Raw genomic sequence first — 27391 nt, 5'->3', positions numbered from 1 at the left:
CCCCCCCCACCCCCCCACCAAAAAAGCCTGAAAAAGGGGAGGGTGTTTTTCCCCCCCCCCCCCCCACAGCCCTAGCTTGGGATGCCCGTCTAACCCCCCCCCCCCCCCCCTCTTCCCTTTCTTTCGCAGGCGCGCTGCGTCGACTGAGCAGGCGCCGCCCCGAGTCTCGTCCCGGGTGCTACCAGCTGGGCGCTGCTGGCACCTCGACCCGACTCGGCGCGTCCTCGACCTCTCGCCGCAGCGCCGCCGCAGCGCCGCGGCGTCTCGCATGTCGCGTCCGAGAGAGCGCTCTGCCGCGCTCCGACGCGGTTTCTTTTGCGCTCTGACGCGGTGCCGCGCTGCCTGCCGCGCGCCCGTGCCGTCTCTGGAGTTTCTGCGCCCCCCATGGACCCCCCCCCCCCTCCCCCTCCTCGTGGCCGCTGAGAGGCCGGCCGGGCCGGGGAGAGCGGTGCACTGCGCCGCACACCCCCCTCGAACTCCGGATCCTCGCACTGTCTTGTCACCACTGCCCAGTGCCGCGGCGGCGCAGCATCGCCACCCGGCGGGAGGCCGTACCTCTCTCCCTCTGTGGGCTTGCCCCCGACTGTACGTTATTGGACGCCCGCTGCTCGGATCTTGTGTACGTGCTGCGCGCGCGCGTCCCTACTCGTCCCCACCTTTCGGACTTCTCGCACGCATGTGTGTGTGTCGCGCGCGTCTTGGGGTTTTCTTACGTTCCGCCGGCTCACGTCATGTTATATGCCTTCATGATATGTACCAAACAGTATGGACGCCGCACCGACAGACAGAGTGCGCGCGTCAGGCCTCCCCAATAGACAAAACAATCACCAATAGACAAAGCCCCTCTGCCAGGGGTGACGAGGACTGACGTTCCGCCGCTGCGACTCTCAACCGCTAAGAGGGAGAGCGAGGCCACGGGGAAACGCACGTAGGCCACATGGCGAAGGGGGGACAGAGGGCCGGGGACAGAGAGGGGAGGGAGGGGGGGGAGGGGGGGGGGGGGGGGAAAACAACAAGGACCTCACGAACCTTGTCTGTCTGCGCCCCGCCCCCCCGCAAGGGAGGGAGAGGGTTGGGCACGGGCGCCTACCGCGCCTGCGCCGCCCTTCATGCGCGGCGATCGCGAGCCGCCCGCAGGGGCGGCGGCCGCACGAGCGTGCGGGTCGCCGGAGGGCTCTCTGATGGGACGCACCGAGCCGCCGCCGGAGTCTCCATTTTGCGGCGCTTGTACGCGGCCGCGAGCCCCGAAGGTCTCGACGCGGGCGGCGAGAGGTCGGGTGAGTCGAAGCCGTTGTCGGCGGGCTCGTCGGACATCGAGAGCCACAGGCTAGGGTAAGGGCGGACGGCCGCACCGTCGCCCGAGGGCAGGCCCTCCGAGGGCCCGCTTGGCGCCGACGCAGGGTCGGTCCGGACGGCAGAGTCATTCTGGACCGCCGGGAAGAGAACCGAGCGCGCCGAGGCGGAGGTCTGCAGCCCGACGGCGCAGAGGCGGAGCGGCGCGCGGCAAAACGATGGCGGGAGCATGCCGGTAGAGGTGGTCACAGCACCCTTCACTAATGAGGTCCGCGGCGGCGTCCAAGGCACCGTCTTGCATGGAGAGGAGGAGGGAATAGACCGGGCGGCGGCGTCTCCGCAAGGAGGCGCCGGCCCGTCGCCGCGCACGAGCGGCGACCGCGAGTCTCCCTGCATCACGTTAGAGAAGCTCTCGCAGCTTCTCTGGCGCGAAAGCAGGTTCAGATGCACAGCCGATACTCGGGGCGACATGAAACGTCGAACTGTCGAACTGTCGAAGTTGTGGGAAGCTTGCGCACCCTTCTCCCATTCGCAATCAGCACAGAAGGCGTTCACAGTTGAAGTATTTCTTCTCTCTCTCTCTCTCTCTCTCTTCTCTCTCTCTCTCTCTCTCTCTCTCTCTCTCTCTCTCTCTCTCTCTCTCTGACTCCCTCTCTCTTACTGTTCTAACACAAATATACTTCTGGTCACTACGTGCCTCCCCGTCTTTGTAGCCTGGCGTTTGTGCCCCGTTTGTGCCGCGTCCCGTGCCCCCGAGTTCATTTTAATATCCGGAGACCCAGGGATACCCATCACTGAGCGAGCTGCGGCGCACCGTGTTTGTTATGACCCCCCCCAATGAACATACCAGTGAGGGAGGGCGAGACGATCGAGGGGTCCCGTACCACGCGGAATCGGCCCTATCCAGTGCTCAAGTGCTCAAGCTGCGGCGCGGCTTTCGCGAGGGGTCCCAGACCTGGGCACTCCATCAAGGCGTTAATAAAACATCCTGCTGTCTCCGGCTCGCGTGACAAACGCGGACGACCTTCTCTGGCTGGTGCACAACCACCTTGGCGCAACATACGCATACGCAGCCTGCAAGGTTGGCCTCGACGCGCACGCAATCGCGATGCGCGTGATCGTGCAGAAGCTTGGCCTGCTCGAGATCGCGCCCGCTTCGCTGTGCACGGAAGTGGCGCGCGAGGCGTGGCTCGCATCGCTGCAGCACATCCTTGATCAGGTGAGCCGGCCGACTGTGGCCGCTAGTGTGTGAGCAGAGAGTGATTATCGCGCACGCAATCGCGGCGGCCCTCGGCCCTCGTGGTCGTCTTTAGTGTTGCCGATCCGGGCGGGTGTCGGCCGTGCCACGTATGCGTGCTCGGAAAGCGAAGGCGGTACGTTCTACGCTGAAGCCGTATCCGCAAACCAATCCCCGGGGATACCCCCAGCGGCCGCGGTAAAGAGCCGTAGAGTACGGTGAGACTGATATCTAGACCTGATACCCCGCGTCTCGCACGGTCAAGGTCAAGCGGGTCCGGACGATGAGGAAACCAGCCGGATCGCGAGGCCGCAAGCTGGCTCGGCGGCAGCCGCCGGCATGCCGTCTATGTTTTTGCGCGTAGGGCGTATAGCACACGCCATCACGCCACAGTCACGTATACGGTACTATGCTGACGTCTGCTAGAGCACGACAGTATCACGAACCCCAGCCCTCTTTCATCTACACTCTCAGCTCTCACACTCAGATGGTTTGGCGGCGACGGAGGATGGCGGGTTGTTGCAACCCGGAGTGGCTTCAGACTCCACCGTCTCGGCCGTCGCCACCTCACCCGCTTCCATAGCTGCCACAGTCCGTCGGATGGTGCTTTCGTGGCCGACGCCGCACATTGCATCGCGGCAAAAGATGGCTGTTGCCGCGGCCATGACAAACGCGGCGAGGCCGCCGCCAACAGCGAGCATAGGTACGAACCATGATGGCGGGTCTGACTTCTCGCCGCCAGTTGCGACGCCAAACGGCAAAGTGACGCCGATGATGACCAAGGCTCCGACGGCTGCAACTGCCATGATTACAATCCATAGCCGCTGAGAGCAGGTGATCTTTGGCTGCCAAGCCAACCCTCGTGTGGCCTGCATCGTAGCGGGCGAAGCGGGGAAGAAGCCCGGCATTGCGGGGTATGGCAAGCGCCAGGGTTGAGGTTTTGGGCGTGTGTGGTATGGTCTTGAAACAAATGATTCCCGTGCAAGCAGGAAAAGAATTGAAAAAAGAAGACCCTCTCTCACAGCAGACACTATAAAAAGAATTACATATCGGCGGCAAACTAGTTGGAACCGGCTTTCGATTTACTCTGCAACGAACCTCTGGTTTGCTCATGGAGGCCGCACTCACCCCGCCCGGCAACTGAGTCGCCGAGTCCTTGTAGCGCTCGCGTGCCGCACCGCACATCGCGCAAATAGTTAGAGGCTGCGCAGGCCGGCCCGTTGCTGCATGTTTGCATAAAAAACGCCTGCGCGTGCGCGCCGCCGCCCGCGGGGCCGCCGGGGCCCTGCCTCGAGGGCCCTGTCTCAGGTGGCGGCGGCTCGGAATCTTGCGGCTGTAGGGCTTTCGATGTAGGAGGTGCGTGCCTTAGCAGGCGCATCCTCTGCGCCATCTGAGTCCTTCTCGTCGACGGAGGCGGCGTTGGCGGCGTTGGCGGCGGTCCGGAATCTGGATGCCGCGTCGTCGGTCTCCATTTAGAGTTCGCGCGTCCAAGCTCACATCGTGCGTCCCAAGTCCGGTCGCAACGATTTTTTTTTTCACGAACACAGAGGCACAATGCGCACCCCGACCCGATCACAGGGCGTGCATCACCGAGGCGTATTTCTTTTTTCCTCAGTCCCCTAAGTGTAGAAAATGGCCGCGTTTCTCCTCCCTGCCCTCGGCTTCATCGCCGGCCGCGGCTGCCAGCGCTTCGGCTTGCCTCACGCCACGCGCTCCGGGCCGTGGTGCGCCGCTGACGCATCGTCACCTCAAGCGGCGCTGCTCAGCAAGATGCAGGCGATGCTTGAGAGCGGCGCGACAGAGTCCGCGCTGCTCGCGCTGCTGGAGAAGGAGCAGGTCGGGCCGGCCGAGTGCGGCGCACTCCTCGCCGACATTGCGCGCCTTCGCGAGGAGGGCTCCCTGCCGGACGCGGGCGACGGCGAGTTGGGCGATATTGACCTCTCGTTTGGCGTTGAGGAGGAGGAGGAGGCGGAGGAGGGCGTGATCGACCTCGAGCCGGCCGCGGTGGCGCCGACGCCAACGCGCGGCGAGCAGCCGTGGGGCCGATGGGAGAATGGCGAACGGTGTGCGCACGTCCCGCCACTGCTCTCTCTCGTTTGCTCTCCTGCCCTCTGTTGCTCTCCTGAGACCGCGGTGTAGTGAGACCGCGGTGTAGTTGCTCTCCTGAGAGTGGGGCCGCCGGGACAGAGCCACACCTGCGCAGGCAGCAAAGGTGGGCGGCGTGAGCGCGCGCGGTGCCGCGCCACGGCATGCGAGAGCGCCAGGCCGGGCGTACCCCCATCAGCGATGGAAGCTCCAAGCCGGCACACAGCTCCGCGACGACTGTCAGAGAGTAGGTGTTGCCTCTCTCGAGCCTAGGCTCTTGAGGGCCGCGGTGTAGTTGCTCTCCCCACGCGGGTGTAGTGCTTCTCCCCAGTGCTCCGCACTCACCGCACTCGCCCTGCCGGACAGCCTCACCCGAGACCGCGAGAGGGTAGGTGTGCGAGCGTCTCTCTCTACCTCGACGACGCCGTCAAGGGGCGCGACGTCTGCTGCGAGGTGGTGGAGGGCTGGCTGCTGATCCGAATCGACGAGTCGCGCGAGGTCAACGCACACACACACACACACACACACACACACACACACACACACACACACACACACACACACACACACACACACACACACACACACACACACACCAATCACACACACACACACACACACGCGCGCGCGCGCGCGCGATCGGGCCTTGCACTTTGCATGCCGCCGGGCTCGCGTCTTCCCGGACGTGGACTCGCGATGTGCCGACAGGTTGGCCTGGCCGGACCTGACCTGACCTGAGCTGACCGTAGGTGTTGTACGAGGACGGAGTGTGGGGCGGAGAGGAGGAGACAGCCTGCCCATCGCCCGCGCGCAGCCCCCCACGCCACCGCCCGCCGCCGCGCGCCACGAGCGACCGAAGTCTCGCTGATGGGGCATATCTCCCCATATCTCCCCTGATTGTCGTTGACCGGTCCGCCCATACCCCCCATATCTCCCCATATCTCCCCTGATTGTCGTTGACCGGTCCGCCCATACCCCCCATATCTCCCCATATCTCCCCACATCTCCCCACATCTCCCCACATCTCCCCACATCGCCCCTGATGTCGTTGACCTGCCGCCCGCCCGCTCCCCGCGGCGATGAGGAAGCAAACAACTCGTTAGATAGGGACAGATGACGCGTAAAAGCAGATGATTCTGACCATGGCTGTGGTTCTGAGCCGCCTGCCCCCCCCCCCCCCCTGCCCCGCCCGCCCCGCCCCCCTCCCCCCCTCCCCCTCGTTCCCACGAGTGCCAGCCACCGGCACCGCGCCACGCCGGTGTGTAGCCGGCTGTCGGACCCTTCTCGGACCTTTGCCGGACCTTTGCCGGACCCTTGCCGGACCCTTCTCGGACCCTTCTCGGACCCTTCTCGGACCCTTCTCGGACCCTTCTCGGACCCTTCTCGGACCCTTCTCGGACCCTTCTCGGACCCTTCTCGGACCCTTCTCGGACCCTTCTCGCTTCTCGGACCCTTCTCGGACCCTTCTCGCTTCTCGGACCCTTCTCGGACCCTTCCCGGACCCTTCTCGGACCCTTCTCGGACCCTTCTCGGACCCTTCTCGGACCCTTCTCGGACCCTTCTCGCTTCTCGGACCCTTCTCGCTTCTCGGACCCTTCTCGGACCCTTCTCGGACCCTTCTCGGACCCTTCTCGGACCCTTCTCGGACCCTTCTCGGACCCTTCCCGGACCCTTCTCGGACCCTTCTCGGACCCTTCCCGGACCCTTCTCGGACCCTTCTCGGACCCTTCTCGGACCCTTCTCGGACCCTTCTCGGACCCTTCTCGGACCCTTCTCGGACCCTTCTCGGACCCTTCTCGGACCCTTCCTGCAGGTGGTCGACGCGGGCGACGGAGGCCCTCCGCTGCTGTTCGGTCGGCTGGCGCAGCCGGTGGTGGCTGGCGATCTCGAGTGGGTGATCGAGGAGGAGGAAAGGGAGGGGGAGGAGGAGGGAGGTGCGCACGCACGCTGCGCCGCCCCCCAGCCTCCGCGTCTGCAGACTCCCAAGCCCTCCGCGCGTGGCTTCCGAGACACGTCGTAGGCACTTCCTAGACACTTCCTAGAGTTCCTAGACACGTCCTAGAACCGAACCCACGCTGGGTTCGAGATCTCTGGAGGCATGGTACTAGGCGGCGGCGCGGCGCGGCGCGTGCTGACGGTGGAGATGCCCAAGGCCGCCGCTTCAGGGGCTGCCTCTGCCGACTGCATTTTCGACGAGACTTTGGTTGTGGGAGGGGTGCCGTGCCTCGCCCCCGGCCTCAGCCAAGGCGCGGCGACGCCGTGGCCTCCTGCACACACACGCTCTAGGCACTCTCACACAGCTCCCCAGCCACGCTTGTGCTTGGCCTTGCACATTGAGTGTGCCGGGCCAGCTCCCGCCATCCGGGAGAGGCTTACCTTGCCCCCCCCCCCCCCCCTCTTGTGTGTGTGTGTGCGGAGAAGCTTGACCTTACCTAGACCCTACCCCCGGCAGGCGTCCTCACCGTACAGCTGCCGCGGCCGTGCTAGCGCGGGCAAACGGGGTTCGGGGCGGGTGTGTTCGCGCCCCGGTGCTAGTGATTTGCAAGGTGCCCCCATGCACTCGGTGCACGGTGGCATTCAGAAAGGATTCTCCAGCAGTAACGAGTTTTAGCCCGCCCCCCTCACGATTGAATATCGATGTTACGTTAAAAAAAAGTAATATATCTTTACTTCCAAAACCCGGACGTGCCTCCACCGGCACGCCGCTTCCGACAGGGTGATGGAAAAGGTTCGACGCACCCCCGGACTGGGCAGAGAGGTCCCAACGTAAAGACGATTTGGGCACTCCACCCCGCCCCCACTTGCCGCCCTGACTGCACAGGATAGCGTGCCCCGACGAACGGCGACTAATATCGATGTTACGTTAAGGCCCCGGGACCATGTGTGGACGAATAGATTCCTCGTCCTCGTCCCCGGAAATCCTAGGGGTCTTATCGAGGATCAGATTTGCTGGAAGGGGGGGCAGCCTGAATCCAGGCACGTACAACGTGATGCGGTGCGCATGGCGTCGTCGTGGAGTAGAGAGAGAGCGCGCGACCACGCCCCACCGGGAGCAGTCACTCGAGTGTATCGTTTTGGTTGATCTACCATCTACGAGCTAGGACATTTTGTGGGGAGGGATTCGCTCATCGCTCACCCCTCTGCCAGCTCCCACGATTTAAACTCCTCACACCGCGTCATCCACCAGACACTGTCCCTCATCAGAGCGACGGAGCGCAGCGCAAAGGCCTGCAGCTCGTCGTCGTCGGTGCCAATCTGCTCTCGGAGCGGCGTCGCGTGGAAAGCCCGCACCGCCGCCGCGATCGCCGCCGCCTGCTCTGGCCGCAGCCCCTCCGCCCGCCCGAGCAGCCGGCCCAGCGTGACGTGGAGCAGTCTCTTTGGGCGCGAGGTGAGCATTCCCAACGCGTCGCCGCCCGCACGCGCGCACGCCTCGCGCAGCGCAGCGGCGCAGCCTCGCTCGTCGTCGACAAAACCCGCGATAAGGGCACCGTCGGCGCACACGCACAGCGAGTCGAGTACGAGACGTGGCGCATTCATCGGCGCGGTGCGCGCCGCCACTGCCTCGCCGACCGCTTTCGCCTCGCTCGGCTCGACGCGGCGCCACCGCTGGCGCGTCGCCTCATCGATCAGGCTCGGGTGCTCGTGAAAGACGGCGACGCACATGTGCCACGTCCGCTCATCGGCCATGAAGAGCAGCTCGTCGAGCGAGTCACGCTGCCGGCCTAGGAGCATGCTCCACGTGCTATCTGTGTCATGCAATGGCAAATCGAAGCAGTCGCCAGGCACCCGCGTCAAGCGCCGACCGGACTGGCGCGAGGACGCAGCGGTCAAAGGCCTGGCGGCACAGCCGCAGCACGCGGACGGCCTGCGAGTTTTGAGCAAGCATCGCGTAGCAGCCAATCGGACCGTCGCCGTCGGAAAAGGCGGGCGGCTGGTAGCGGCCGCTCTCGTCGCGGCAGCAGTGCGCCCGCACCCCGTCCGCCTGCGGCCACGATTCAGCCGCGGCGTCGCACCGCACGCGGATGTCGGCGTAGGCGTCGCTGAGGCCCATGTGTTACACGACCGAAGGCTCCTTGAACGATATCGGTGTCGAAACACCGCTCTGACAGCGCTCTCTCGAGGTTCTCGAGGTGGATACTCTACACCATAGTAGCGTGCACGCTACTATGAACAGAGAAACCCATAAAAGTCGCCGCGGCAGTCCACGACGAGCCAGCCTGCTGCCGGCTCGCACGGCAGCCTCTTCCTCTCGACCAGCCTCAACTTCCGTACAGTCAACATTTTGTCGCTGCGTGCTCGTGGCGAGCTGTGGCGGCGGTCGAAGTTGGCCCAGATTCGGTGACGAGCGCCGGACGATAGTAGTGCCTCTGTTCGCCCTGTGCATGTCAGGCCAGGCTGCAGCAGGGCACTACCACCGTGCTGCCCTGTTGCAGCCTGACTTTGCCCACTGTGCACAGCCGCCAGAGCACCACCACCGCCCGGCATCGTGTCACGGCGAGCTCCTTCTGCGCCCGCTCGCGAGGCTCTCGCGCTGGCACACTTTGGCCATCTGCTGCTCGCGTTCGGCGAGCTCTTCTCCGCACTCCTGCCACGGCGCCGTCACCACACACCTTCTGGCTGGCCTGAGCCGCGCGGGGTCGCCGGCGGGGGCAACGCGTCGACCTCTCTCTCTGGTGCACCACGGGCCGCGACGGCCTGCGAGCAGCTGGCACGAGGAGGCAGTGTGCCGGCACAGTCGAGCCGGAGCATCGGGTTCTTGATGCTTGTGGGGTCAAGTTTGACCTTATGTGGCATAATATGCAACAATAATGCTATGCTATCTCCCGGCTTTTTGAGATATGATCCCTCAAAGTCGAATTTTCGTTTACTGGAGAGAGAGAGATTGTTTGTTTACTGGTGACCATAGTAGTGTCTGGCCTGTTTGCGTTTCTTCAAACGAATCCTTTAAAGTCTCGACAATCACCAAGCTGCTTATGTGGCACCGCAGAGGCTCCCTTGGGGATGCCTGAGGCCACCCCAACCACTCACCAAGCCTTACGTGGACGAATTCAAACCTACTTTTATGGTTTACCCACACTAAGCGAGTATCCTTTGGCCGCGTTGGGTAGCGAGGATTGGTGTAACCCGAGCCACGGAGGCGTGTTTTCTGACGGCCGACCGTCAGTGCACGGAGTTGCCCCTTCTCCGACAGCGCTCACAGCTGCGCCGGTTATTCACACCTCGGCAGTGTGCCATATACACACATATCATATCCGGTGTATTTTATTTTTGCTTGGGCGGACTCTCGAGGTTCTCGAGGTGGATATCCTTTGGCCGCGTTGGGTAGCGAGGATTGGTGTGACGCGATCCACGCAGGCGTGGTTTCTGGCGGCCGACCGTCAGTGCACGGAGTTGCCCCTTCTCCGACTGCCCCGGCTAGTTCCCGAGGTCGTCGGGAGTGTCGATCGGGAGTGACCCCTTCGCCGCCCGAGACCTAGCGCGGGTGGGTTGGAGGGGGGCTCGCTGCAGGGAAGGGCTGTGTAAGAAGCCGATCCCTGTAGTCCGCCCCGCCCCTCCCCATCGGGCCGCATGAGCGGCCACGCCTCGCAGATTCGTTTTAACTTCCATCATTGGTGGGGCGTGAACGATCGAGCGGCGGTTGGGACACGCGACGCTATGTTCGACGTGCACATGAATCGCAGCGCAGAACTGCACACCTTCCTGAGTGCGCAGCCCCTGCAGGAAAGGGCCAGACGCTTTCAAAACAGCGAGACGTTCCTGTGCAAGTACCTGGTTGCCCAGAAGATTGAGGTCGAGGTGCTGGCGCACGTGTGCATTGTGCGTGTTCGTAGCGACGGCCATTGCTCCGAAACTGAATTTAAGGCGTCTGCGGAGGCACCCACATGCATGGGCAAGCTCTATAACCAGCGAGATGGAGTGCCGACCCAGGGCCACGGGCCGTGCAAGCGCCGGAGCTGCAAGGCAGACTTGATACCGAGGCGTAGGCTCAACTACACACACACTCACACAAACTAGAGGGTTCAGTGAGAAAAGAATTCCCAAAACGCGAGAAAAAGAAAACAACGATCACGGGCGGCTCGGCCAAGCACAGCGTCTTCGCTCGACTCCACCACAGCGATTTGGGCCGCCCACCCATGAACGAGGACGAGAAGCTGGCTGCGGCTCGCGCGCGAATTTTTGGGACGCGGCAGTACCGGCTTGCTCCAGCGCTCACCTTCGCCTTCCTGAGCTGCTATATGTGGTACGTGCGTCCACTATGACCGCATGTGTACACCGTTCCGTCGCGTGACTCGCCGACGCTGCGCACAGGTATGTCTACTACGTGGAGCGTCCTAACAACGAGCGGCTCGCCGCATCCAACCCCGTCGTCGGAATGGTAGTCATATGTCCCACGAGTTGTACGCGCTCCTCAACCCGGCAAAGCCGCCTCCTGGCGTCGTGAGCGTGCACGAAGCGAGTGGTCGGCAGTTGATGGCGGATGGGTCGATACGCAGACCGGACCGGTGAGGCTCTGGCAGAAAGACAAGGTACCTCTTGGAAGCTGTGCGCACAAAAAGTCCGTTGTCTCAGCCATGTCAGTCGCCATGTCAGTTCTGTTCGCCGTTGTGTCGGTGCCCAGAGAGTGTGGAACGGCCACTTGCTGACAGGCGGCGCGGTGGGCGCCACCGACATCTATTTTTTTGAGATCGGTGGCAGTAAAACATCCCCTCCACCGCTGAGAAGGCGCACGGGTCGGGGACAGTGAAGGAGCGGCAGCCGCGCACTCCGCCCAGGGCCACGGGCCGTGCAAGCGCCGGAGCTGCAAGGCAGACTTGATACCGAGGCGAGGCTCAACTAAAACTAGAGGGTTCAGTGAGAAAAGAACTCCCAAACCCGAGAAAAAGAAAACAACCCCACGCGGCTCGGCCTGCACAGCGTGTCTTGTCTTGTGGTTCTGTGTGTCGCTCCTGTGTGACCGTCATCGCCCGTCTAGCGTCCACCCATACCGCGTTGGTGTCCCAGTCGTTGGTCGGACTGTGTTTCGCCTTCCCATCAATCAATCAACAGCGTCTTCGCTCGACTCCACAGCGATTTGGGCCGTCCACCCATGAACGAGGACGAGAAGCTGGCTGCGGCTCGCGCGCGAATTTTTGGGACGCGGCAGTACCGGCTTGCTCCAGCGCTCACCTTCGCCTTCCTGAGCTGCTATATGTGGTACGTGCGTCCACTATGACCGCATGTGTACACCGTTCCGTCGCGTGACTCGCCGACGCTGGCACAGGTATGTCTACTACGTGGAGCGTCCTAACAACGAGCGGCTCGCCGCACTTGGAGTGTAGTGGCGATTTTTTCTTCTTTGGGGAGCATTTTGTTTGTTGGTCTTTGTTCGACTTGTAGACGCGAGAGCTCCCGCCGGGCAGCGGCATGTCGCTCGGCTACGCCGACCGGCTCAAGGAGTATCCCCACAAGGGCGTGTGCGGGCTCCCCGAGAAGCAGGACACCGAGCGTCAGCTCCAGCTCTCGCTCCGCACGCTCGTCGACCTCGTCTCGTCGGCGGAGCACCTCGTCGTGCTGACGGGCGCCGGCATCTCGACCGCCGCGGGCATCCCCGACTTTCGCGGCCCGGACGGGATCTGGACGACGCAGAACGCGCTCGAGCGCGCCGCCGCCGGCAAACCCAAGGCGGGCGCCAAGCGCAAGCGCAAGCCAAAGGCGGGCGCGGCAGCGGGCAGCGGTGCGGCAGAGGGCGGAGCGGCTGCGCCGCCCGCCGAGACGCGCTCGGGCGCGATCGACTTTGCGTCCGCGTCGCCGACGCTGACCCACCACGCGCTCGCCGAGCTTGCGCGGCTCGGCAAGCTCAAGTACGTCGTCACGCAGAACGTCGACGCGCTGCACCAGCGCTCTGGCCTGCCACGGAGCAAGCTGGCGGTGCTGCACGGGTGCATCTTCGAGGAGAGGTGCGAGGCGTGCGGCGCCCTGTACCTCCGCGAGACCGACGTGGGGACCATCTCCTTCCAGCCCACCGGCCGCTACTGCACCAGAGTCGGAGAGGCGGCGGGTTCTGCCGCGTGCGGCGGCGTGCTGCGCGACACGCTGCTCGACTGGGAGGACCCGTTGCCAGAGGCGGAGCTCACTGAGGCGGAGAGGCATTGCGAGCGAGCGGACCTGATCCTCGCGCTTGGCACCTCGCTCCGGATTGAGCCGGCGGGATCGCTGCCGTGTCGGCACCGGCGCGGCGGCGGGTATGTGATAGTCAACCTGCAGCGAACGCCAAAGGACTCCAAGGCGAAGCTGATCGTGCGCGCGCCCGTGGACCGCGTGATGGCCGCCCTAATGCGCGAGGTCATGGGGCTCGAGCTCGAAAGGGGTGCCGCTGGAGCGAGGTGGGTCGCCACCGGCACCGGCGGCGCGGCCACCGGCGGCGCGATGCCGGAGGCGTCCTCCCTCACCGCCGGAGCCGGTGGCGCGCCAGCCTCTGCTCCGGTGGCTGAGGGATGACGGCGGGCCGAGTCCAGGGTCGGGTGGCCGCGATGCTTACACCGCTGCCCTCGTCTCCTCCGCGTTTGCCGCTGGGCGCCCGCCCAAACCCGAGAGCTCTGCCTCAGATCGCCGCTGCGAGCCCCCCGCCCCCCCCACCCCCACCCCGGTTTGGGGGCGACGGCCCTCTCAGTCTCACAGTCAACACCGGGCAAGCCCATGTATCCACCGTTGGTAAGGTAAGGTAAGGACTAAGGTAAACTTCTCCACACACAAAAGGTGGTGGCGGGGTGGGGGGCGCTAGTCGACCGGGTCCGGCTAGCTCGGCCGCGCCGTCCGCGGGCGACCCTCGCGTCTCCACGTCTATGCCATATTGCATATAGAGGAGCCTCCCCACTCCCCACGGCTTCGTTTAAAAGTGCTTGCACAAGGGCCCTCGCCGAAAATTAGATAGACAGGACGAAGGGGACGAAGGCGACGAATGACGTGATTAGAGATAGAAAGGCTCCAGCTCATATCTAAGGAGAACTTGGAGAAGCGCAAAATCAAGGGAAAAGAATTTTACTCTGCAAGGAAAAAGAATAAAAAGAATTACCGCGCCCATCGTTGCACAAACAGTGCAACGACACGCCCTGGTGCTCTCACTTTCGTCTGTTGCTTTCGCTTCATGATTCCCCTGCAGGCCTTCGTCCTCCTCCTCAGCCTGTGGTCGGCTGCTTCCTTCAGCACGGCGCCAGGGTGCCTCGAAATGTGGGCTGAATGCGAGGCGGACTCCGACTGCTGCGGCAGTGAGCCGTCGAACGAGAACCACGCCACCTTCAAGGGCTGCAAGATGGGCTCGGGCCAGCCAGCGGCAGAAGGCCATCCGGGCATGTGCTGCGACGAGTCCGACTGGATGCGGTGCTCTTAAGCCACGCGTGCTAAACCGCGTTTGTGACACGGTTGGAAGTCCTCGCCGAGCCCCTCCCGAAAGGTGCCGCTGTTGATGGAAGCGCAGGATGGGGTTCGGGATGCACTGTACCTGCTGCCTGGTCTGTGCTTTGTCGTTTGTGGATTGTGGATTGTGCCGGTTGGCGCGCACCTCTGTGGAGTCGTGCTCGGTGTGTGACTGTACCGGGAGTTTATAGCGGAGGCTCCACACCGAGGGGGTGCCGTGTGTCCGAGCGTGTCCCCCCCCCTGAAGGGTTGTTGGTAGGGTAGTAGACCTGCTCCCAGGCGAGGGCTGAACTAAGCCCCCGGAAGGAGACGGGCTCAAACTTAGACGCTGGTGTTCGGACTCGCGAACTTAGACGACACGAGGCGGCCAGAGTTCCGGGTCTCTGGCTCTCTGCAGCCCCCGGCCCCCCGCCCACGGCCCATCCACACGCATAGCCCAGCCAGGCCGCCCGGTCCGGCCCGCGGATCAAAAGTGTAAACCCTGGATAGCACCCTATGCAGGTGCCGGGAATCATCTATTCACCCGCCGTTGCCCCGCGCCTCTTCGATTCTCTCCAGGCGCTGAGCTCGACGTCGCCGCCGCCCGCGCGCATCGGGTCGGAGGATGCGTCCGCGTACTGACGGATATGGTGGCCGCCATCGCAGTCGAGCACGACGCCCGTGACGAAGGGCGCGCTGACTAGGTAGTAGAGCGCCTCGCCCATGTCGCTCGGTGCGCCCACGCGCCGCAGCGGCAGCGACGCCGCCGTGTTGGCGAGCATCGCCGCCTTGCGCTCCGCCGGCATGTGGTCGAAGCGCTCCGTATCGCAGAAGCCCGGCGACAGACAGTTGACGCGCAGCCGCGGCCCAAACTCGAGGGCGAGCGCACGCGTCAGGCCCTCGAGCGCGCCATTCACCGCCGCCAGAGGAGAGCAGTTCATGCCCGGCCGACGGTTGAGCAGACCAGCGGTGAGCGCGACCGCGCCGCCGTCAGCGAGCCGCGGCGCGAGGTGCTTGCAGACGTTGTGAGCCGTCCAGAACTTGGAGTCGAACAGCGCGGCCGTGTCGGCCGTGTCAAGCTCGCCGATCGGCCCGTGTGGCGCCCTGCCGGCCGCCGTGCAGATCAGCGCGTCCCAGCGACCCTCGAGCTCCTCACCAAACGCCTTTACGGCTGCCTCGTCGCGAGCGTCGAGCACTCTAGTCGTCAGCTGGGCGTCCGGTACCTCACGACGAATATCGTCGGCAGCCGAGTCGAGCTTGGCCTGTGTCCGGCTCGCCAGAAGCACGCTGCCGCCGCGAGAGGCGACGGCGATGGCCGCGGCCCTGCCCATGCCACTCGAGCCGCCGATGACGATGGCGCTAGGCGGCGCAAGCGTGCTCGCGAGAGAAACCGGTAGCCAGCACGATAGCATCGTGAGCGTGATGGTGTCGACGCCAGGCCCTCTTTGCTCCGTCACCGACATTCACATAAACGTAAAGAGAGACGTCACCCACATTCACAAGAGAGAGCTGTCGGAGACGTCTTTTGAAATCTTGAAGGCAAATGAGACGTTTGTGAGAGGGGGCCTAAACCCTCCCGCGCGGCCGCGACGGCCGACGCGCGCGCAAGCCACTCAGCACTCTCGCCGCCGCCCGTCTCGCGCGACACGCTCGCGCCGGCGCCCACTCTCGAGCCCGCGCACGTTCTCCGTCTCTCTGACTCTGTCTCTCTGTGAATGTGATCTCTCGACTGGACGCCGGCGCGTTCATCAACGAGGTGTACCTGGTAACTACAACGGTGGCGCCTGTGCTGGCGGGAACCGCGGATCGGAGGGGAAACGCCCACGGGCGCGCGTGGCGGCATTGCGCGCCTTGCGGCGCTGAACATCCGCCCTCCACGCCGCCTGTGCCGCTTCCTCTGGCGCCACCCCAGCCGGTTGCAAACTCATGTGACCGCGCGCAAACGCGTCCCTCGTCTGGCGGCGCTGCAGGTCCGCGCGCCACGCCTCGGCCTCGGCCGACCGCAGCAGCGGCCGATCTGCCCGCCCGCCCACCCCGCGCGCAAACGCGTCTCGCGTCTGGCGGCGCTGCACCTCCGCCCTCCACGCCGCCTGCGCCGGCGGCTCGGGCACAGCCTCCGAGGCAGGCGCCGCCGCCAGCCTAGCGATTGCTCCGGGGCTAGCGTGCGGGGGGTGCCGCAGAGGCACGGAGGGCGATGGAGGAGGGCCCGTCCGAAAGGACCGCCGGTCCCGCGGTGTGCCGTCCGGCATCCTCCACCCCACGGGCGGCGTCAGAGGAGGCACGGGCAAGCGTTCAGCCCCGGGGAAGCGCGATGCCTCCGGCCTCACCGGCAGCCGCACCTCTGCCGAAGCCGCGTCTCGCGTCTGCATCTCCGCCCTCGCCGCCTCTTTCGCCGCCGCCTCCGCCGCCTCCGCCGCAACTTTCGCCGCCACCTGCGCCGCCTTCGCCGCCTCCCTCGCCGCCGCCGCCTGCACCGCCTGCGCCGCCGCCGCCGCCTGCACCGCCTGCGCCGCCGCCGCCGCCTGCGCCGCCTCCCTCGCCGCCGCCTCGGCTGCATGCCGCTGGGCGCCGCGGCGGTTGGCGCCCGAACGCGAGAGCTGCGGGGACATCACTGGGCGCCGCCGCCCTTGCGCGCGTGAGAAGGCGTCCCTCCGCCCTCTCCGCTCCCCGTCCGCAAGCCAGGCCTACGGGACGCGTCTCGGACGTGTCCTGGGCGTGTCCTGGACGTGTCATGGGGACAAGCTTCGCCACTCAGCCGCGCGCCTCCGCCTCCGCCCCCGGAAGGCCGAGCGCGGCCGCGGCCTGCGGCGACCGCAGCGGAGGCCCCGAGGGGGTGGGTGGCGGGATCGCCTTCGGCGTGGCCAACACCCGACGCGAAGGCCGCACGACTCCGGCTCGGGGCAGAGAGCCCTGTGGGGCGCCGCGCGCCAGCTCGTTTGAGGGCGCGGGCTGGCGAGGCGCCCCCAGCGGTGGGGCAGACGACGGCAGCGGCGGCGGCAGCGGCGGCGGCAGAGGCGGCGGCAGCGGTGGGGGCAGGGGCGGCAGTACGGGTCGCGGCAGCACGGGTCGCGGCAGCACCAGAGGCGGCGTGGGCGGCGCCGGCGGCGGTGGCGAGGGCGAGGGCGGCGAAAGTTGCGGCACAGGTGGAGGGGCAAGGGAGGGGTGTTTGTATGTCGACATGCCGGTCACGGTGTTGTACCAGTAGGGGTGGCCCGCCGCCGTTTGTTTTGCCTTCCACGGAGGCGGCACATCGGCAGCGTCGACGGCGTTGGCTTGGAGCGCCATGCGGACCCGCGCAGGTCTGACCGCCGCGTCCCTGGTGCCCGGCTGCCACGCCGTCAGCGCGATCAGCATCGTCGCCGAGAGAGGTGAGCTTGAGCTCGCTTGCTGAAAGATGGATGGCCGGAGGGATTGGGCAAAGCTCACGCCGTAGCGCGGGGTGTTTCTTTTTCAGAGAGTCGAAAATAACAAGGAAAAAGGGAAGAGACATGCATTGAAAAAGTTTTCCTTGTTTTTCAGCCGACAGGAATTCCCCCCACGGACTGCCCGATGGTTTTCGCTCGCCGACGGCTCCTCCCTCGCGCTGTCGCCGCGTTTGGAGGCGGAGCAGCTCTAGCTTCCTTCGCAGCCAGTGGCGCACTAGCCTCGCGCACAGCAGAGTGCAAGACGGAGGGCACCCCGTGGTCAAAGGTCAAGGAGGATCTTGCAGCGCTGTACGAGGACGAGGATGCCCTCAATCCCTCAGTGGACGCGGCTGACGGCGCCAAGGGGGGCGGCGGCTACGTTGCTCCGATGATGGTGCGGCTCGCATGGCACAGTGCCGGCTCGTTCAGCGCCAAGGACGGTTCGGGCGGCACGGAGGGCGGGACCATCCGCTTTGAGCCAGAGATCAACCACGGCGGCAATGCGGGCCTGAGACCGTAGCATGCGAAAACTAGCATCCGATCATGCACGCTTGCGGCTGCAATTCTCAGTCGCTCTGCTCAGCAGCCAATCACGATCGTAGACAAGAAATGTCGCGCGTAGGCCTCTGCCACGCGCTCAAGCTGCTGGAGCCAATCAAGAGCAAGTACCCGGCCGCGTCGTGGGCCGACCTGATCGTCTGCGCCGGCGCCGTCGCCATCGAGTCGATGGGTGGCCCGCTTCCGAGATGTTAGAACGCCCGAATTCACCCGAGACTGCGAGAGAATACCCGAGATTTGTTGCTTCTCGACCTCAGAGCTCCCGTTGCCTCGTATCCAGACGCACTGCTCAGCATGCAGCACGAGACCATGCGCTCACATCCAACCTTTAGTATGCTGATGACGTAGGTGGGCCAGTCATCGGGTTCCGTCCAGGCTGCCACCGTCAGCCCGCCCCCGAGCCAGCGCCACTCAGTGGGATGAACGAAGCATCCGCGACACGCCCGCGACACGCCCGCGACACGCCCGCGACACGCCCGCGACACACCCGCGACACGCCCGTGACGCGTCCGGACAAGTCCACGACAAGGGCACGACAAGCGCACGACGCATCCACGACATGTCCACGACACGCCCGCAAAACGTCCAACAGGGAGGAGCGATGCGCCGAAGCCAAACGTGGCGCCGGCGAGCGACAAGCGCTTCACTCCAGACGACCGGCTGCCCGACGGCTCGCTCGGCTAGATGGCACACGGGTCCTTCGAGTGAGCATTCCCAAGTCTCACGTACTCGGCTGTACTATGACACGGTGTAATGCAGCCTAATAAGCAGTGAGAGAGGGGCCGCTGATGATCGTGTAATTGTCGAATCCGTTGAAGGCACTGCTCACGAGGACACCCCGCTTCCTGTCTCCACATCGGGTTGTGCTCTCCACATAGGCGCGCTCGGCGCCGCCCATCTCCGCGATGTGTTCTATCGGATGGGCTTCGACGACCGAGAGATCGTGGCGCTCTCGGGCGCGGGGACATAGATGCCTCAGCCCTCTCCGATTCGCACTCGATAGAAGCGCGTTCAACGGTTTGCAGCTGTCTTGCAGCTGTCTTGCAGCTGTCGTGCAGTTGTCGTGGAGCTGAGTTGGCTGTATCTGTAGCCCACGGCTTCGCGCGCGATGCTGTGAGCACACGGCACGAGACCGTAGTCACGGCTCGGCGTGTGTTGCAAACGTCAGGCGCGCACGCGGTGGGCCGCTGCCACACCGACCGCTCCGGTTTCTGGGGGCCGTGGAAGCGCGTGCAGCCTCTCTCCCTCCCTCTCTCCCTCCCTCTTTCTTTCTCCCTCTCTCCCTCCCTCCCTCCCTCCCTCTCCCTCTCCCTCTCCCTCTCCCTCTCTTTTACTCTCTCTCCGGCCTGACCGGGCCCGACGCACGCCTGCCGCATAGGTACGGCGAGAACGCATTCTCCAACGAGTACTACACGTTTCTGCTCGAGAAGACGTGCACGCGGAGGACGACGAGCTCCTGCCCGCCCTTCTCTTTCCCCTCCACAGCTCTCTCTTCTGTAGGTGGACGCCAAAGACCACGCACGGTGCCCCCTCAGCGCACTGCCCCGTCGCCGGTTCGTGGAAGGGTCCGATGCAGTATGAGGCGCCGATGTCTCGTGCACCCCGGCTGCACCTCGGCTGCACCTCACCTCGGCTGACCTCGGCTGCACTTCGAATGCACCTCGGATGCACTTCGAATGCACTTCGAATGCACTTCGCATGCACATCGGATGCACCTCGTATGCAACATCTGTTGGCACCTCGGATGCACCTCGGATGCACTTCGACTGCACTTTGAATGCACCTCGGTTGTGCCTCGGCTGGACCTCGGCTCCGTATTCAGGCGGGGCGGTTGAGGGCAGAGGGCGACGCGCGTAGGCGGACGGCGGCGCACTGATGATGCTCCCGACCGACGTGGCCCTCATTAAGGACGCGGCTTTCAAAAAGCACGTCGAGGCGTACGCCGCCGACGAGGAGCTCTTCTTCCGCGACTTTGCGGCCGCGTTCCTCAAGCTGCTCGAGAATGGGTGCGACCTGAGCAAGGAGGCGTTCGTCTAGCCAAGCTCGCGGCGGTCGTGCTGGCTGCTGCGGCTTTAGGGACGGTATGGTGGAATAGCCGCGTTAGGCTTAGGGCTGCGTGAATGCAGTCTTTTTCGTTGGAGGACGTTGCGTGTCCGTGTTTCCGCGGGGAGGGGCGGTGTCTCGTCCACTCGTCGCGTTCTCTCTGGAGTCTGGTGACTCGATACAGTCAGTTGCAGCACACCGCGCGCTAATACGCGTTGCGGCTTCGTGTTGATTTTATACGTCTCACTCAACTCGTTCGGAGGTTGGGCCACGGCGGGCTGCCCCCGACACGGCGCGGAACAGCAGCTGGAGCGGTGCCGTACCCGCTTGCGGCGAGCCGCGCCCCGCGTGGAACGTCACGTCAAAGTGCTGATGGAAGGGCAAGCCAAGTATCCAGAGGTGCGGTCGGCGGAGCATCGGCACCGCCGTCTCGCGCAGGCAATCCGCCGGGGAGGCTGCCGAGCCGCATCCGTGCGAGAGCGGCACCAGCAGTCGCCGCTCCCCGCGCAAGGAGCCGGCGAGAACCTCGAGCGACGCCGGCGCGTGCGCGCAAGCGAGTAGACTGGATCGCAGCCGGGACGGCGCGGCGGTGTGTGTGGCCCCCGTGTCGAGCTGCACCTCACCGAAGAAAGAAGGGCCGGCGGCGTCTGCCTCGCTCCCCCACGCTCGCCTCCACCTACAGGGCGCGCAAGCGCGCGGTGCGAGGCGCCCTACCCGGCCTCAAGGATGCGCTGAGGGCAAGGGCGAGACGCTAGAGATGGGGAGGGCATGTGAGTGGAAGGGCGAGGCGTTAGAGATGGGGGGGGGGGGCAACTGGGTGACGGTCGGTGAAGACACGGCAAGCGGCGCGGGTCTGGGAGAGGTCTGGGAGAGGCGACCGGAAGGCGAGGCGGGCGTCGAAGCTCCAGTGGCGGCGCTGCGCCTCGAGGCGGAGGGGCGACGCGCCTGCGGATACGATGGCACGCGCCGAATGTCTTCCGGATGCGAGCGGGGAGCAGGAGTTCGCATCTCGGTCATCCCGCCGCCGACAGAGAGACCGACGCGCAGTTCGAGGGAGCGCGCCTACCGCAGCGCAGCGCGCAGGTGCCTGCTGGGGCGGCGTGGCTAGCGCACAACGGCTGCGGTGGTGCGTGGGACCGCGATGGTGATGGACGGACGGTCGCGCACAGCCCGCAGCAGCGGCCAGAGAGCGGAGGTTGCTGCAGGAGACAGGCTGAAGACGCCACGCTGCGCGCCGCTCTCGCCAGCACCCGCGAGCGCCGGATCCTCACGGATGGTCGTGGCAGCGCCAATCTGCTGCCGCCAGCGGAGTCTGGTCTGGCCGCAGCCGGCGCAAGCGGCACGCGCGGAGAGCGACAGCAACGTGGAGCATCGCACGCCCGCGACGTGCGTTCCGTCTGCGTATACGATCGAGAAGTTCGAGCCCGTGGGCCGACAGCTTCGGGCGCTGCGGCCTGACAGCGAGAGGCCAGGCCCTCGTCCGAGCCCTCTCGCTGGAAGCCAGGTGAGAGCAGAGCCTGTGTCGACCAGAGGGCGAAAGGAGGCCACCCCGCCGGCGGCGAGACGCAGGCGCAGGCCGCCGCCCGAGTCGACAAGCCTCACCACGAGAGGGTGCTCGCTAGACATCACGACACGCGAAAGAAGCGCCGACACGTTCGCGAGGGGGAGCTTGAGCGTCGGGTCGCGCGAAGGGTTCGAGACGTGCAGTGGCTTGGTTCTCGACCTTCTCGAGGTTGATATCCTTTGGCCGCGTTGGGTAGCGAGGATTGGTGTGACGCGATCCACGCAGGCGTGTTTTCTGACGGCCGACCGTCAGTGCACGGAGTTGCCCCTTCTCCGACTGCCCCGGCTAGTTCCCGAGTTTCGCGGGAGTGACCCCATGCGTCAAACCCGAGACCTAGCGCGGGTGGGTTGGAGGGGGCTCGCCCCGTTCCTCCCCATCGGGCCGCGTGAGCGGCCACGCCTCGCAGATTCGTTTTCGCGCCTGGGTCAGGCGCGCGGGGCATCCCCCGGGTCGCTCCACGCTCGACCATCGCGCATTGAGAAGAAATACCTCGCGGTTGCCCGGGCCGGGCGCTGAGGTTGAGTGCGAGCAATGCATACGTATACGCCTAGTTGCACCTCAGATCACTCGCCCGCGTCCCCCCGTCACCCGTGCTCTGCCGTCGGATTTGTGACTCGCCGCACCGCGCCGCGGCCGGGGGCCCTTCGGTCATTTTTTAGCAATACCAAACAACTCAACACGTGTTTGTTTTCAGTTTTGTCCCTTCGGAGGCCGAGGATGGCCGTGGCGGACCGGGACGAGCTGCCTCTGGGAGGTAAAGTGTCAGTGTGTATATTGTATTAGACGGGATGAGTTTGAGAGAGAGATTTTTAGCAATACCAAACAACTTGTTGAGTTTGACGGAAGGGTGAGGCGAGGGGGGGGTGGCGGGTGGATCACGAGGAGGTAGAAATTCGGGCGCGAGCATGTGGACGAACGGCGAGCGGGCGAGGCGCGGGCGGGGGGGTGACGAAAGGGGGGAGGTGGCCGATAGTGTCGCGGGCAGTGGCGAGTGTGGGGCGGCAAGCGACGGGCGGGTCCGCGACCTTTTGAGCGGCCGTGAGCCGGCCGAGAGGCCAGCGATGGTTGCCTTGGCCTGAGCGCCCTCTCGGCGAGAACAAACGGGCTGAGCATCGGTCAGAGCGTGAGTGAGAGGGAGGTGGTCGTGCGCTCACTTTGTCGGCCGCTCGCGAGGTGATCACTGTGTGTGAGGCGCGCAGGAGGCGAGCGGGCGGGCGCGCCGGTGGTCGGGTACCGCGCGCTGGCCTGCGGCTGCAGCGAGCCGGCGGCTGGCGCGGCGAAGGCGGGCAGCGTCGCGGGTGGCGCCACCGGCTCGAGGTGGGGTCCTGAGGTGGCTTCAGCCTGGTCCGCTCAAGCGGCACGCTCGCCGCGCCCGCGAACAGCCACCTGTGGGCGGTCACCGGGGTGGCGGTCAAGCGCTGCCAGGGTTGAATCCGGTGCGTCTCGTATCACTGGTGGGCTGGGTGTGCAGCAGCAGCGCTCAAAAAGAGGCAAAAAACTCGACAGCTACTTTGAGTGTCAGCTCTCTCGACGCACCGTCCTCGGCGCTCGGGCCCCTCGAAAAGCTGGCTGGTGGTCGCGCGGGGCGCGTCGGCGCCGCTCCAACTGGTTCGGCACCTCGGCTGGGTCCATCAGCACGAGCCCCGCCACGTGGGGCAGCCCCGCGAGCGCATGGGCGGCCGGCGCGAGCGTTCACACGAGCGAGGGCGGTCGAGTGCACGGAGCTAAGTGCCTCGCCGTCCTCGCGGGAGTCGCTTAGGCGGCTCCCGTGGTGTACCTGTGTTAGTGCCAGTGCGCGCCAGTCCCGTGCCCAGTGTCGTGTGGTTTCAAATTCTTTTTTTCCAAACCGAGCATACTCTTGCCGGCATGTTTCGCCGCGCTTGCCGACTGCCGCACCGCGCCATCGCGGGCAGGTTGGCGGCCGAACCGTCCGCCCTCTGCCTCCAGCGTCACTTCTGCATGCCACCGCTTGCCTCACCCGACGACATCCGTAGTGTCAAGGGCGGGGCTCTGCTTTTAGACCTGCGCACGCCAGAGGAGATCATCGAAACACCCGGACCGGACGGAGCGCTGACTTGGGACTTTCGGTCAGATCCGACGGTGCCAGAGTATCTACTCCCTGACGACAAAGAGACGCCAATCCTCCTTTACTGACGGTCGGGAGGCCGCGCTGAAAAGGCCAAGGCGCTGCTAGAGGGCCGCGGCTACACACGTGTCTTGAACGGCGGCGGCAACACGACTGCCCCTCAGTGGGACGCCCTTCTCGAGTGAAGGCTCGCGACGTGCGCGATTCGGCTCGGTGCGAGCGCCCTCTCCATGACGACTCTGCGCGCAGGGCCTGCCAGCGGCTCGTGCGGGGCCCGATGAATGAGTGTCGCGACCGGGTCACTTCGTAAATAGCGCATCCAGCAGCAAAAGACGGCGCGCAGAAGAGAGCTCTTGCGCTGAAAGCGGAACGCGCCGTGGCTGGGAGCGGACTAGAGGCAAGTGCCCGGCCCCCCCCAGGCGCCTCGAGCGGGGTGCGTGTCTGTCACTCTCTGCGCGTGTACTGTGTACTCAAGACGTGTGCAAGACTAAGGACTGGAGGTGAGGCCGACGAACACGATCGCTCGCGATCGTGAGACACGTTCATTCACACCCACACACCACACACAGTCACCACCAGGGCACACTCCACACAACACGGAGCCTAGGCGGCCCGCCATGAAATCTAGCCGTGTGTGCTGGCGTCCGGGTCCCAGCGGGTTTTCACGTAACAAGTACACACGGGCGATCGGCCCGCTTGCCGCGGGGCCTCCGCCGTGTGAAGGGACGCCCAGAGTGAGATGGAGACGCAGACGGCGGGTGGCGGTGTGTGAATGCGAGAGGCGCACTAGCGCGTAGAGCCGTAGCGGCGCGAGGAGTCGCTCATGGCAGCAGCATGGCGCGGGCAGCGACAATGTTTGCGCTCGTTCTCACGAACCGTGGTCTTCGGTCTTGCGCGAGAGCGTGTGCTTGTGTACGGCCGGACGCTACGAACGGGTAGTTTGTTTGTGTGAGTGAGTATTCTTGATACGGGTGGGCGCCGGAGTGGGAGTGGTGTGACTGCTCCTGTGGTGCGGGCGACGGCTTCTGAGGAAGCCGTCGCCCGCGCCTCGCCTGTCGCGCGAATCGTGTCGTGCGACCGCCTTCTCTTGTAAAATTCTTGATACGAAACCACGACATACTTACAACGACGACACACACCAGTCGACTCGCATCGGTTGCCTCCATGAGCGGCGGAGCTATTCTCGCGTCCACACCCAGACACTCTTGCTTTTTTGAAAGCATGTTTGCGCGCGTTCAGGCTCTAAGTTTGGACCACGCCATCCCTCTCCACGGTCAGATAGTCCGCTGGTTGGGTGCGTATATGCTGCGCAACGCTGTGCTGCTCGGCCTCTGCTGGCCTTTGGCTGGCAAGAAGGGCGGTGGCCGCCGCTTCGATCGGTCTCGGTACGCAGACATCGGAGAGCGGGGTGAGCTCGAGTTGGCTCCCGTCAACACCACCAGCGAGCCATCCAACCAGCAGATCCTGGCACCAGATCCGCCAGAGACAGTGCAGCTCATCATTGGCGTCCTAAGCTTCCGCCAGGGCGACGCGTGGCGGCGGCGCGATGCCATCCGGCTCCTCGCACCGCGGAGCGACAAGCTCATCTCTCTGCGCTTTGCCATGCCGGCCGACGAGCGCGATCGGGACGCGGAGCGCGGAGACATGCTGCTACTGCACGTGCCGGGGAGGGCGCGGCCGCTGCGCCAGACGATCGGCAAGTGGATGCTCCAGAAGGCCTTCTTTGAGTACGTGCTCGATCTAGCGAAGCGGCGGCCGGCTATCCGGTGGATCGCGAGGGCGGATGATGACGCGCTGTACAACGCGACCGCGGTGCTGGCTGACGTCTCGCAGCTGGCGGCGCACCGCTACGCCGCCTACGGGCCGATCCGCAACTGGTACTCGTACTGGCCGCGCGAGATGCAACCCGTGTGCTGGGCTCTCGGGCCCATCAAGCAGCTGCGCCTCACGAAGAAGGAGCACGACCTCAAGGCGGCCCAACCTCCCCATCCTCGCTCCCCTTGTCTCCCTCCCTCCCTCCCTCCCTCCCTCCCTCCCTCCCTCCCTCCCTCCCTCCCTCCCTCCCTCCCTCCCTCCCTCCCTCCCTCCCCCTCCCTCTCCTTCCCGCCCTCTCCTTCCTCCCTCTCCTCCTTCTCGTCCTCCTCCCCGCTGCCACTCTCAGCCCTGACGCTACCCTCACCGCCGCCACCCCTGCCGCCAAGGCGGCCGGCCAGCCCTTCAAGCACGAGTGTTCGCACAAGAACACCGTCGGGCCCTTCCCGATGGCGGCGGGTCCGCTGCTCGTGCTGTCGACGCCGCTTGTGCAGGCCCTCTCACCCGTCATCAAGACCGACGCCGCGTTCGTCGTCGGAGATCGGCTGCGGATACCTCTCGTCAGCGTGCCCGACTTGGAGCTGCGGCAGCCAAGCACCGTCAAGCACCCGTCGGCGCGGATCCTCTCGCAGGACTCGTACCTCTTCTACCTCATGTTTCGTGAGCTGAGGAACGAGTCCCTAGTGATGGCGCGTGCTTTGCCCTGGATGGCCTCTCTCGGCCCCCCAGGCCCCCTCCAAAAGCCCAGCCCCACAATACGCAGGCCTCGATCCCGATCACTGAGTACGACGATCGCCGCTCGCTCGAACGCAAGCTGCTACCCGCAACGATCTACCACTACCTGAAGACTAAGAAGCGGTTCGACTGGTTCACCTCCGCGAGGATGACGCGCATGATGCACCATTTGCGGCCGCACCTGTTTTGCAACCCCGAGGGAGGCAATCCGTTTGGCGATATGATGGCCAACGAGGTTGGCTGCTGCAAGCGGTGGGAAATATGCCAGTTCACGCGGCCGCCGCCCCACGAGCAGCCGCCACTCGCGAAAACCATGGAGTGGTTCCGCTTCCTCGACCAGAACAAGCACTTCGCCTATTGAGGGCAGGCGGGTAGCATGAATGTCTTATATTAGGAAAAAATGCTTAGCGCGAAAAACAGGCACACCAATCTCCCTTCCTCGCTCTATCCGGCCCTTAGAGCTCCAGAATCCACACCCCCCTGCCCTGGGATCGCGTACGAGCTGTGGCTACCGTTGGCCCCACACTAGCGTCGCTGGGGGGGTTCCCTGCCCTAGAGTGTAGAGATGGGAAGCTGGCCGCTGATCCGAAGACCGACGCTGCACACCAGGGCGCCTAGATGTACCCAAGGTGAAAGAGGGTGAAGTTACGCCCGCTTAAATGCCTGTCTCTCTACTGTGGAGCTTACTCCGTGCTCGGTGCTCCCCCTAATCCCCCCCCCCCCCCCCCCCCCCTAACTCTCCCCAAGGGGGGGGGGGGCGTGTGGGGGGGAGGTTTGTCGTTTGGGCTGTGGTGCGAAACAGTGTTCGCCGTCAACGATTGGGGTAGGGGCCCCAACTCGTGTGAGGCTACTACTTTATCGCAGGTACTCACTGAGGAGCGTCTTCTCATATGTAGGGTCTTCATCCCCTCCTGCCAGTCTTCACGGATTTTTCTCCGTGAACACTCAGGACGCGACATACGTCCAAGCACGTTCCGCGTGCCTCGTGGCCGCGCTCTTTTGCGTGCTGCTCCTGCAGCTCTCTCGCTGCTCTTCCTGGCCCGGCGCCGTGCCAGCTCGGTGGCCGCGCCAGGCTCTGCGACCGCGCCAGCACTCTGGCTGCGCCGGTTCTTCGCTTTCCCCACCCACCCTCTCCTGGGATAGGGGGGTCGTTCTGAGGGCTCTCCGTATGGTTAGCTCCTCCCTCTCTCTGGTCTGTGGTG

General features: G+C 65.0%; 13 protein-coding genes across 13 annotated transcripts in view; 6 read left to right on the top strand and 7 right to left on the bottom strand.

The window, feature by feature from the left end:
- The window catches only part of EMIHUDRAFT_452899 (hypothetical protein), a gene marked incomplete at its 3' end in the record, with an annotated part of 1590 nt that extends 828 nt beyond the window's left edge, over positions 1–762 (top strand). Inside the window, exon 2 of the mRNA XM_005761668.1 lies at positions 130–762. Within this exon, the coding sequence (XP_005761725.1) occupies positions 130–760 (631 nt within the window). The remainder of the gene's footprint in view (positions 1–129) is intronic.
- A 324-nt stretch (positions 763–1086) lies between these two features.
- Positions 1087–1524, bottom strand: EMIHUDRAFT_216692 (hypothetical protein; the record flags this gene model as incomplete). The annotated part of the gene is made up of 2 exons (XM_005761667.1): positions 1087–1105; positions 1193–1524. The coding sequence occupies 2 exons, from the start codon at positions 1522–1524 to the stop codon at positions 1087–1089; spliced, it is 351 nt and encodes a 116-aa protein (XP_005761724.1).
- Positions 1525–3000: 1476 nt separating this feature from the next.
- EMIHUDRAFT_216690 (hypothetical protein) lies at positions 3001–3438 on the bottom strand (the record flags this gene model as incomplete). Its single annotated transcript, XM_005761666.1, has 1 exon — positions 3001–3438. One exon carries the CDS (start codon positions 3436–3438, stop codon positions 3001–3003), a length of 438 nt encoding a protein of 145 aa, XP_005761723.1.
- Positions 3439–4156: 718 nt separating this feature from the next.
- Positions 4157–5748, top strand: EMIHUDRAFT_438129 (hypothetical protein). The gene is made up of 3 exons (XM_005761665.1): positions 4157–4593; positions 5008–5113; positions 5365–5748. The coding sequence occupies exons 1-3, from the start codon at positions 4163–4165 to the stop codon at positions 5563–5565; spliced, it is 738 nt and encodes a 245-aa protein (XP_005761722.1). The 5' UTR covers positions 4157–4162; the 3' UTR covers positions 5566–5748.
- Positions 5749–6199: 451 nt separating this feature from the next.
- Positions 6200–6418, bottom strand: EMIHUDRAFT_46314 (hypothetical protein; the record flags this gene model as incomplete). Its single annotated transcript, XM_005761664.1, has 1 exon — positions 6200–6418. A coding segment is annotated over one exon (219 nt), but the record flags the coding sequence as incomplete, so codon positions are not given.
- Positions 6419–7675: 1257 nt separating this feature from the next.
- EMIHUDRAFT_465422 (hypothetical protein) lies at positions 7676–8677 on the bottom strand. Its single transcript, XM_005761663.1, has 2 exons — positions 8402–8677; positions 7676–8337 (listed from the first exon to the last, which is right to left on the bottom strand). Exons 1-2 carry the CDS (start codon positions 8664–8666, stop codon positions 7748–7750), a joined length of 855 nt encoding a protein of 284 aa, XP_005761720.1. The 5' UTR covers positions 8667–8677; the 3' UTR covers positions 7676–7747.
- A 323-nt stretch (positions 8678–9000) lies between these two features.
- On the bottom strand, positions 9001–9409 carry EMIHUDRAFT_311881 (hypothetical protein; the record flags this gene model as incomplete). The annotated part of the gene is made up of 2 exons (XM_005761662.1): positions 9001–9237; positions 9278–9409. 2 exons carry the CDS (start codon positions 9407–9409, stop codon positions 9001–9003), a joined length of 369 nt encoding a protein of 122 aa, XP_005761719.1.
- Positions 9410–12019: 2610 nt separating this feature from the next.
- Positions 12020–13093, top strand: EMIHUDRAFT_67933 (hypothetical protein; the record flags this gene model as incomplete). The annotated part of the gene is made up of 1 exon (XM_005761661.1): positions 12020–13093. The coding sequence occupies one exon, from the start codon at positions 12020–12022 to the stop codon at positions 13091–13093; it is 1074 nt and encodes a 357-aa protein (XP_005761718.1).
- Positions 13094–13820: 727 nt separating this feature from the next.
- On the top strand, positions 13821–13982 carry EMIHUDRAFT_311880 (hypothetical protein; the record flags this gene model as incomplete). The annotated part of the gene is made up of 1 exon (XM_005761660.1): positions 13821–13982. The coding sequence occupies one exon, from the start codon at positions 13821–13823 to the stop codon at positions 13980–13982; it is 162 nt and encodes a 53-aa protein (XP_005761717.1).
- Positions 13983–14523: 541 nt separating this feature from the next.
- On the bottom strand, positions 14524–15399 carry EMIHUDRAFT_67936 (putative short chain dehydrogenase; the record flags this gene model as incomplete). The annotated part of the gene is made up of 1 exon (XM_005761659.1): positions 14524–15399. One exon carries the CDS (start codon positions 15397–15399, stop codon positions 14524–14526), a length of 876 nt encoding a protein of 291 aa, XP_005761716.1.
- Positions 15400–15575: 176 nt separating this feature from the next.
- On the bottom strand, positions 15576–17385 carry EMIHUDRAFT_438127 (hypothetical protein). The gene is made up of 3 exons (XM_005761658.1): positions 17137–17385; positions 16530–16589; positions 15576–16382 (listed from the first exon to the last, which is right to left on the bottom strand). Exons 1-3 carry the CDS (start codon positions 17339–17341, stop codon positions 15757–15759), a joined length of 891 nt encoding a protein of 296 aa, XP_005761715.1. The 5' UTR covers positions 17342–17385; the 3' UTR covers positions 15576–15756.
- Positions 17386–17514: 129 nt separating this feature from the next.
- EMIHUDRAFT_438123 (putative cytochrome-c peroxidase) lies at positions 17515–21725 on the top strand. The gene is made up of 10 exons (XM_005761657.1): positions 17515–17897; positions 18014–18121; positions 18298–18324; positions 18542–18619; positions 18828–18905; positions 19118–19175; positions 19328–19381; positions 19450–19531; positions 19807–19986; positions 21130–21725. The coding sequence occupies exons 1-9, from the start codon at positions 17537–17539 to the stop codon at positions 19984–19986; spliced, it is 1026 nt and encodes a 341-aa protein (XP_005761714.1). The 5' UTR covers positions 17515–17536; the 3' UTR covers positions 21130–21725.
- A 1697-nt stretch (positions 21726–23422) lies between these two features.
- On the top strand, positions 23423–23952 carry EMIHUDRAFT_216676 (hypothetical protein; the record flags this gene model as incomplete). The annotated part of the gene is made up of 4 exons (XM_005761656.1): positions 23423–23469; positions 23551–23656; positions 23735–23823; positions 23892–23952. 4 exons carry the CDS (start codon positions 23423–23425, stop codon positions 23950–23952), a joined length of 303 nt encoding a protein of 100 aa, XP_005761713.1.
- Positions 23953–27391: the final 3439 nt, after the last annotated feature.

The sequence above is a fragment of the Emiliania huxleyi genome (genome assembly GCF_000372725.1).
Source record: "Emiliania huxleyi CCMP1516 unplaced genomic scaffold EMIHUscaffold_70, whole genome shotgun sequence".
NCBI classification, from domain to species: Eukaryota; Haptophyta; order Isochrysidales; family Noelaerhabdaceae; genus Emiliania; species Emiliania huxleyi.
Note: the sequence above shows the minus strand (reverse complement) of the source record. Positions and strands in the feature narration are given on the sequence as shown.